The sequence below is a fragment of the Euphorbia lathyris genome, chromosome 6, assembly GCF_963576675.1.
Source record: "Euphorbia lathyris chromosome 6, ddEupLath1.1, whole genome shotgun sequence".
NCBI classification, from domain to species: Eukaryota; Viridiplantae; Streptophyta; class Magnoliopsida; order Malpighiales; family Euphorbiaceae; genus Euphorbia; species Euphorbia lathyris.
Window position 1 is genome coordinate 65,704,372 of NC_088915.1, and position 10,349 is coordinate 65,714,720.

General features: G+C 36.3%; 1 protein-coding gene across 1 annotated transcript; it reads left to right on the forward strand.

Annotated features, from left to right (window-relative positions):
- The first annotated feature begins 7,246 nt into the window (after positions 1-7,246).
- LOC136232639 (ras-related protein RABA1f) lies at positions 7,247-9,364 on the forward strand. The gene is made up of 2 exons (XM_066021903.1): positions 7,247-7,697; positions 8,639-9,364. Exons 1-2 carry the CDS (start codon positions 7,477-7,479, stop codon positions 9,069-9,071), a joined length of 654 nt encoding a protein of 217 aa, XP_065877975.1. The 5' UTR covers positions 7,247-7,476; the 3' UTR covers positions 9,072-9,364.
- Positions 9,365-10,349: the final 985 nt, after the last annotated feature.

The following is a 10,349-nucleotide window of genomic DNA, read 5'->3' on the forward strand; positions in this document are numbered from 1 at the left end:
CTCTAAATACTTCCATGCGTGCCTAAAGGGTCGAAGGAGGAAAAATCAAATTAAACGCATTCGGGATGGGAATGGTCAGTTCGTGGAGACTCAAACAGAAATAGAACGAACGGTTAAACAGTACTTCATACAGGTTTTCATCGCTTCACCGTCGGCTGACTTATCCCCGGTAAACGCCCTTAACACTGTTGTTACTAATGAGATGAATGATCTATTAATGAGTCCTTTCAACCATGAGGAGTTCAAAACGGCAACCTTCCAGATGTATCCGGATAAATCGTCAGGCCCGAACGGGTTGAACCCTGACTTCTTTCAGCACTTCTAGAATCTGATCGGCACTGATGTCTTCCAAGCTTGTATTGGGTGGTTGAATCGCAGAGAATTCCCTGCCAATCTGAACAACACAATAATTGCTTTGATTCCGAAGTGTGATAATCCAGAATGGCTGAAGGATTTCCGTTCTATCGCCCTATGCAACGTTCTGTACAAGATTCTAGCAAAGGTTCTTGCCAACAGATTAAAACTCATCCTACCTGACATAATTTCAGATAGCCAATCTGCTTTTGTTCCTAGGAGAGCAATCACTGACAATATTCTTATAGCTTTTGAGTCGCTGCATTATATGAAGAGAAGGAATAGGGGGCGAGAAGGTTCAGTTGCACTTCAAATCGACATTAGCAAAGCCTACGATCGGGTTGATTGCAGTTTTTTGGAAGCAGTTATGATCCGGATAGGTTTCCACACTGACTGGGTAGCTTGGATTATGCTCTGTGTTACTATTGTTTCCGATAACGTGGCTGTTAATGATCACCTTGTTGGTTCTTTCACCCCAGGGCGCGGCCTCAGACAAGGGGACCCTTTATCACCTTACCTATTTATCCTGTGCACTGAAGTTTTCTCCAAACTGTTATATAGAGCTGAGTCAGCGGGTCTGATACACGGTTGTCGGATTTGCAGAGGGGCTCCGAGTTTGGTCAGACCTGTGGCTTGCGGATAATGAGAAGAGAGTCAGGTAATCCAGAATATCTTAAAAGAATATGAAGACGCTTCGGGTCAAGCCATTAATCTCAATAAATCAGGTATCTTTTTCAGCTCTAATGTGGATGCTACTCTCAGAACCTCCATTTGCAATCTATTAAGCGTCCATGCCCCTTTAGACATTGGTCGTTATCTTGGCCTACCATCTCTAATTGGTCGTTTAAAGCTCGCCATCTTCAACTTCCTTAAGGATCGACTGAGAAAACGGTTCAATAGCTAGGGGCTGAAATTCTTATCTAGCGCTGGGAAGGACGTCCTAATCAGGTCAGTAGCACAGGCTCTCCCTACCTTTTGCATGAGTGTTTTTCTCTTACCTAAATCACTCTGTGAGGAACTTCAGCGCATGATGAATTCCTTCTGGTGGGGTTCGAAAACCGACGGTCAGAGACACATCCACTGGTTCGGGTGGAAGAAACTTTGTGAAAGGCGAGAAGTGGGAGGCCTTGACTTCCGGGATCTTCATCTGTTCAATCTCTCTCTCCTGGGAAAACAAGGATGGCGGCTCCTTAATAACCCAAATTTGCTTGTCTGTCGTATGCTCAAAGCAAAATACTTTCAGAATGACAATTTCTTATCCTCTAAATTGGGAAACAACCCAAGTTTCACCTGGAGGAGCATTTGGGAATCTAAGGAAGTCCTCAGAATTGGGTTGAGATGGCGTGTCGGTGATGGAAAATCAATCCGTGTGTGGTCAGACCTGTGGCTTGCGGATAATGAGAAGTTCAAGCTCAATTGGACAGCGCTAATTGAACCTCCTGATACACGAGTCTGTGAGCTATTTCGGACTAACGAAAGGAAGTGGGATCCCGGGAAAGTTGCAGCATTAGGAATGGCTGCTGATGCTAATCAGATCCACAAAATTTATTTGTCGTTCAGGGAGGTTCCAGACCGTCTTATTTGGCAGTTCACGAAGTCGGGAGAATACTCTTGCAAATCGGGATACCGCGCTATTGCTCAGAGAGCCGAGTTGGGTGAAAGTCGCCCAGGATGGAAACGTTTATGGAGCTTGTCAATTCCAGGCAAGGTAAAATTCTTTATCTGGCGTGTTATAACAAACTGTATTCCTACCCGTTCGGTTTTAGCCCACAGACGATTACCGATACCGACTACTTGTGTGATATGCGAGTCTGATGTGGAGCATGTGTGGCATCTGTTTATGGATTGTCCATATGCGGTCTTGTGCTGGGAGGCTGCTAATGTGGTAATGTCGTGGGACGAAGAGGCAACCTTTGGGAAGTACCTTCTTCAACTCTGTTATGAAGCATCACCGGAATGGTTGAGCAAAGTATTAATGGTCCTGTGGGCTATTTGGCGGCAAAGAAACGAAAAGCTATGGAATAACAATTACCTGGTAGCAAACATTGCAGTTCAACACTCCCTGAACTACTTATTAAATTGGAAGGACCACCGTAAGAAGCAGCGTCCAGCCACCTCAATTCCAGCGATCAACCCGCAATCGCAAGCCTCTCAGGCGGGATCTCTCCTGTGTAATGTCGACGCAGCTCTATTTCAGGAGGCTAATCGGATCGGTTGGGGCGGAATAGTCAGGGACTCCTCGGGGGAAATGCTGGTCTATTTTGGTGGTTCTAAACCGGGGTTGGTGGCTCCCAGGATCGTCGAAGCTATGGCTCTCTGGCACGGGTTAAAACAGGTTATTGATCTCGGCCTTACTTCGGTTAATCTCGCCTCTGACGCCAAGGCTATGGTTGATAGCTTCCACTGTAAAACGAATGACATCTCGGATTTTGGTAACATAATAAAAGATTGTCAGTCACTCATTCATAACAGACACGACATTACCGTGTCTTTCTGTCCTAGATTAGCGAATAGGGTAGCTCATACAATTGCTAGGAATGCCCTTTCCAATGCTAGTCTCTTTTTTTATTCTTCGATTCCTCCTTTTTTGGAATCTACCTTGTATTCTGATATTTCAATTAATCAATGAGTAATGCTCAGCTTATCTTCCAAAAAAAATGTCATATCTCATTTCATTAACATAAAAGGTACAAAATACAGCACGGAAATAAATCCATATAGGCTATAACCAGTATAAGATCCACAAAAGGAAGAAAAATAACTACAAAGAGCAATAAAAGACTACAACGAGCAATAATAACAAAAAAGGTACAAATACAAGAAACATAGAAATCATATTCTTCTCGTAAGTTAAATCCCGTTGAAAAACCGTTGTAATCCATACTTCATTATTTAGGCTCCTCCGGAAGTTCGGATCTGAGTCCTTGTTGTTTTTGCAACCACGCAGATTTATAGATCCACGGACAAGACGAAGCTTTTTCGCTCTTGCTAATACCGAAAAAAGACTAAAAGAAAGAAGTATAGTGAACAGTTGTAGATCTGAAGGAAATAGAAGTTCAAGAAGATATATAGATTTCAAACTAACAAGCAAAAAGTAATTTGAAACTAAAACGAAGACTAAAATATAAATTGAAGGAGGAAGAAGAAAGACAAGTTTCCTTCTTCCTCCTCTAACTAGACCTGTTTAGAGAGTTATAATGGAGAAAATGACGGTAACAATAGCGGTAAGGACGGGATCTGAGAAGAAAAAAAGGAAAAATGAGAAGAAAGGTAGAGAGAAGGAGGAGAGTCTTTCTACAATTTTGTCAATTACTATTTTCAACTATATCATGGCCAAGAATGTTATGACAGTTAGCCTTTGTTTGGGAGTTTGGAGGTTAATGGAGGTGAGAGTTAAAGGAAGTAATGGAAAGGGAAGGGAAGTGATGGAAATGAAAGTTAAAAATTAACCTTGTTTGGGAGTTTATAGGATGTAAATGAGGTTAAATGTTTAACTTCGTTTGGGAGTTTAAATCTGGAGGGGACGGAAGGTTAAATTTACTCTGCAGAGACAAGAAATTTAAAAAAGTTTACGTTACTTCCATTAACCCCCAATTTGGAGGTTAGAGGAAGTAAACATTTAACCCCATTAACCTCCATTTACTCTAAAAAAATAACTCCCAAATAAGGTTAACTTAATACTTAACCTTCTATTTACTCCCATTAACCTCCTCACAAACAAGGGCTTAAACAAAATAGGGTTAAGGTGCAAAAATACCCCTAACGTTTTGGGTCAGGAGCAATTTTACCCCTAACGTCTAAAATGGTGCAATTTTACCCCTAACGTTTGTAGTCAAGAGCAATTTTACCTCTAACGTTGATAATTTGGGTCAATTTCAGAAATAATTCATCAAACTGTCTGCTCGGTCATTAATCTTACCATCTACACTTCACCCGTGCGTCATTTTAACACTAATAAATCACAAATATATGTTGGGATGTGAAAAAAATAAAAAAAATACTGTCTTTTGTACGAATTAGACAAAAAAAATTCAAAAAATTCACCGAATTTATAAATATTAATCTTCAATTCTACTATTAAATTACAAAAACATGAAATCCTTTTTTTAGAACGAATTGATATGAAATTTGTGTAAAATAAGGAACAAAAATATTTGTGTTTTATAATAATGTCTGAAATTGACCCAAGTTATCAACGTTAGGGGTAAAATTGCTCTTGGCTACAAACGTTAGGGGTAAAATTGCACCATTTTAGACGTTAGGAGTAAAATTGCTCTTGACTCAAAACGTTAGGGGTATTTTTGCACCTAAACCCAACAAAATATACACCTTCACTGCCATTTTTCTAATAACTGCTTAACACATTATTTGACATTTGCAAGATAAAAGTTTAATTTTTTTTATGTATTAAAAATTAAATTTCCAACTTTAACAAACCAATAATGTTATTATTATTTATGATTTTCATGTAAAGAACCAAATATAAAATATATAAAAGACATTAAAAGCCCATCAAATTCTCATAACTCTCTTCATTCTTGCTTTGAGCATAGCCAAAACAAATACATCAGCGTATAAAGATTTAGGGTAAATTATTTATTAGTCCCTTACTTTTTACCTAACATATTATTTAATCCCTTTATTTTGAAAAACACATTTTAAGATCTCTATCTTTTGCCAATATTAATCTTGTGGTCATTTTATCTATTTTTTTTAGATTTTTAACCGAACATATCTTAACTTTTAGGATAAGCACAGTACAATACAAGTTGACCATGTGACTCTATTATTATATATATATATATATATATATATATGTTTCTGCTAAAATATAATGATTACAAGTTTAAAAAAATTAGACAAAAGCACCAAAAAGTTAATATTGGCAAAAGCTAAAGACCTTATAATATATTTTTCAAAATAGGAGGACTAAACAGTGTTAAGTAAAGAATAGAGGACTAATAAATTATTTACCCAAAAATTTATAAAGGTCATTTAAAAATAAATCTATAAAATCTACAAAACTCATTCAAAATTCATCAAAATTTATAAAAACCATTCACCTTCAAAAGATCTTCTTAAGTTTTTTTTTTTTGTTTAAATCTTAATTCAATACACCTTCCCAAATTTAAATGTCTTTTTCTATATGGAAATGTCTATTTAGTTTCATATTTCGGAACTACTTTTTGTTTTTTAATTCTAAATAAAAGATAAAAAAAAAAAAAAGTGTTTAGTACAATTTCGAAATAGGAGCATGTGAACTAAACAACCTTTAAATAAAACTTTGATCTTTTTCTTTTACTATACTACATTTTTATGAAGTATTGTATCTCTTCTTAACAAGATGATCATCTAAAAGAAATGTCCTTACCACCAAAAATTATAAATTTATTCGTAAAAACATAAATCTAATACTTCTTATTATCTCGATTGGCCTGTAATGTGAATGTTGCAACATTAAGTGAGAGTGGTGGTTATGGGTGGGTGGTTGTCTTTCGCGATGAACATGGTGAATTCGTGGCTTGTCAATCGGGTTACGCGACGGGACAGGATGAAGTGAAGATGGTTGAAGCACTTGCCTTTCGGAACGGTATATTGTAGGGAATAAGTCAGCAATTTGCGAACATCAGCTTCAGAACAAACTCAAAAATTGTTGCGGACTTGGTTAATGGCCAAAGCACGATTATCACCGATTTCAGATGCTTGATTGACGAGTGCAAATATTTGTTAAAGCAATGACCTGATTTTTGGGTCTCTTGTTGTCCAAGATTAGCGAATTTAGCAGCACATACATTAGCTAAGACTACTTATTCCAATGCTAATCCATTCTATTCTTTTTCGCTTCCATTATTTTTAGAGCATGTAATCCGGAAGGATTTGGTTCCCGATTAATAAAGTTCAAAGTTCTCTTTCAAAAAAAAAAAACACTTCTTATTATCAATCAATTCGGAATTTCCTTATTAAAAAAATATCCTTATTACGCAATAAAGTTCTCTTTGAAGATTGAAAACATAAACCGAAAATCATTTGTATCAGTTTATTATTATTATTATTATTATTATTATTATTATTATACTTTTTTTTTACTTTGTGATAACGTCTGGATATTATTTACGGGACTAAAAGAGTAATTAACCAAACGACCGCGGATAAAGGGGATCGCCAAGGCTATGGAGTATGAAGCAAGGCTCCTAGACGGCAAATCAGATAGATTCTACAACACGCCATCGATAGTCAAACACTTGGGAGACCCGCCATCTCACCTCGATACGTCCCCTGAACGGTAGAACCGATTCCCCATAAAGGCAACTAATAACTCATTAATAAGCTAACGGTCATACTTGAATAAGATCAGTAACCGTCATTAATGAGGCATTAACAGAGACTTTCTAGTTATCCGGAGTTACAACTATATGAGTATAAATAGCTTGCATTCCAAGCTATTGAGGTACACACTTTCCAAAACCCTACTTCGTGTTTACTGTTTATTCTCATACAAGTTACTGACTTTAGCATCGGAGTGTCTCCTGCTGATCCCAACAGCGCCTCACATGAAAGGGCTCCGATCAAGATTTCATCACCAGTCATCAATTTGTTATTCTAAACAATAGAATTGAAAATCAGTTATTATACACGGGTAACAACAACTTCCTGTTTAAACAGTTATCTATAGTAATAACCGTGAAAAATTAATCATAAAAATCTGTTAAAAAAGTGAACAGAAAATCATTAAAATAAGCTTTTTTATTTTTTATTTTTTCAATTTTAAGTATTAGTTAAATTCCATCTCAAGTTTAATTTCTAATTTTGGTGATAAAAGTTAAAAGATATCCTGCTATTTTTTTCCATTTTAATATTATTATAGTTATTATGATAAGCCAGAAAAAGAAAATTAGAAAGAGAGGAACAAATTGGTTTGCCAACTGGAACAGAAACCCAAAATTGAGAATTCCACCTCTTTCAATCTCTCTCTTCTTCCCTATTTCTTTCAAAAAAAATGATCCTCTCGTTGTGGAATCCAACTTAAATTCAGGATTCCGCCATTGCCATTCGTGGATCGAATAATCATAGAATCACATTATTTGAATTAATAATCGCACAAGGAGATAATCAACGTATCAAATGGGAGCTTACAGGGCGGATGATGATTACGATTACTTGTTCAAGGTCGTTTTAATCGGAGATTCCGGCGTAGGAAAATCAAATCTGCTGTCTCGTTTTACAAGAAATGAATTCAGCCTTGAATCCAAATCCACCATCGGCGTTGAATTTGCCACTCGCAGTATCCACGTCGACGATAAGGTCGTTAAGGCCCAGATTTGGGATACCGCCGGCCAAGAAAGGTTTTCCATTCCTTCTTTTCCTTTTTTTTTTTTTAAATTTCTGCATTGATACATTACAATGGTTAGGCGTTGTTTTTTTGGATCTTGATCCAATCGATCTCGAATGCAGAAATGGATCATTGATCCAATCAATTTGCTTTTGGTTGTCATGATTTCAATCGAATAATGGATTCGGTTTGCAACTTTGATCATTCAGCTTGGCTGCATTTTGAAATTTTAGCCAATTTCTAGCTTAGCCTTTGTTTGGATTTTCTTTTGACATAACGAAATTCATTTTTTTTTTCAAATATATCAATTGAGAAATCATTTTTTGTCATAAGATTCATGCGTTTAGAACCAATTTGTTAAACAATTGAATTCATTTTATTTGAAACAGCTATGGGTTTCAGTTCCTATTTTATTCTCTTATTGAAGAAACAAATTAGATCCACAAATTGTATTCTGAATTATTCATTAAATGTGTTGAATTAAATGGAAAAATTAATCTAAAACCACATTGGCATCATATTTTTCAAATCATTCTGCTAATTCATATTTTTGGCATCATGATTTATGGAAACAATTTGTTTGACATGATTAAAATATTTATATCACATATGACATATAATCATAGCACGGTTATGAAAGACAACTCGTGTTGATACCCGTATTTCCAAACATGAGATTAACAATCCAAAAAAAAATGAAAGCATGGAATAGTAAAACTGGAACATAAAGGAACTAAAAATGAGATTGAACACAATGTTTCCTGTTGCTGCTGTGTCAAGATATGGTTACACAGAGTTGAGAGAATTAGGGTTTAAGCAATTGTTTATTGTTTGTATCCGTTTGATTCATCTCATCCCTGTTATTTCAGAATTCACTGTTTTTAAATGTGATGAATTAGTTTCATACTGTTATACTGATATATCTTCCTCTGCTTTCTGGGAATTTCGTCGAAGATATCGTGCTATTACGAGTGCATACTACAGAGGTGCAGTGGGAGCTTTACTAGTATATGATGTAACTCGTCATGTTACATTTGAAAACGTGGAGAGATGGCTAAAAGAACTCCGAGATCACACAGATGCCAACATTGTGATAATGCTGGTAGGAAACAAGGCGGATCTGCGCCACCTGCGGGCTGTGAGTCTTGATGACTCCCAGGGTTTTGCAGAACGAGAGAGCACCTTCTTCATGGAGACATCTGCTCTCGAGTCGATGAATGTGGAGAATGCGTTCACTGAAGTACTGACTCAGATCTACCGAGTCGTAAGCAGGAAAGCTCTTGACATTGGAGATGACCCAGCAGCCTTGCCAAAAGGACAGACAATCAATGTTGGAGGCAAAGATGATGTCTCAGCAATTAAAAAAGCTGGATGTTGTTCATCTTAAGTTTGGGGGATAGACTCACTGACTATGTTTATTTTAAGGAGGTGTTTAAGATTATTACCATACTTAACATTCTTCTTCCCCCTGTTCATATCTTAGCAGTTTGTCTGACACCATTAAAAAAAAAAATTATGCAATCTCAACAAATTTATTAACTGTCTTAACATTGTGTTCTATAATTTAAAGATGTCTTGTAAGCTAAACAAAATATGTAGGATCTGAAAAATCGATAATTAATGACAAATTTTTAATGTGATTCGAAATATGAAGCATTGTGTTATTTTACCGCTGAATTATCTCTATTGTTTTGTTTTGGTTAATTGCTATCTATCTTCCATCAATTACTGAAAACACTAATTTATATATGAAGTTCAGAAAGGATCCAAAAAAACCTCCATTAATTACCGTCTCCATGACTGTTTGGGTTGTGATTTTGCATAATTGCTTGATTAATAGAAGACCCTTTGTATAGAGAAGTGAAGTTAGTTTTAGTCTGCTAGAAAGCGGAAGCCTGCCTATTGGCATAAGCAGAGAAGGCATCATGGGGTGTCCGTCGCACCCAGTCGCCACTGTAATTTTATGATTTTACCTATTGGGCGCGATGCCACTGTAATTTTATGATTTTATCTATTGTGGGTACAGATTGTATCCACGGAAAATGAAAGAATAAATGCAATAGACTCATGAGAAAGAATTTTCCTTGGACAATATACAGTGTTACAGAGAACACGCGTGTAAGCAAATACATTATTATGAACACGCCAAAAACTAACTGAAGGCCAGATTATGAATTTATGAAGAGAAGATCATCAAAGACTCAAACAACATATTATGCATAATTTATGATCCTGTACATCAAAACCTAGCTGCAGCCGTCTTGATACAAGAACTGCTTGTCATTTCTCTTGTGGCATCTGCAAAAACAGATCCAACATGGATCAATAATCCTTGAAGTTTGAGGGTAAGTGCCTCAAAATTACTCAAGGGATCTTTATTTTCAGTTATTAGACTCAATTCACCATGATGCTTTAAATAACATGCTCTGAGAGTGAAAACAGAAATAAATAGATAAGGATTTGCAAACAATCGTATCATGAGCTAGCTGGTTGGTTTTTTGCAGTAAACATTCAACAAAAAAACAAACAAACTGCAATATGCTTTTCTATAACATGATAGTCTCCGAAGAGAGCAAATTGAAGTTCACATGGATTACAAAATGTGAACTTTATAGGAAGAGAAGCTTTCAGGACTCTACATTAGATTAGGAGTGGATGAAAATTG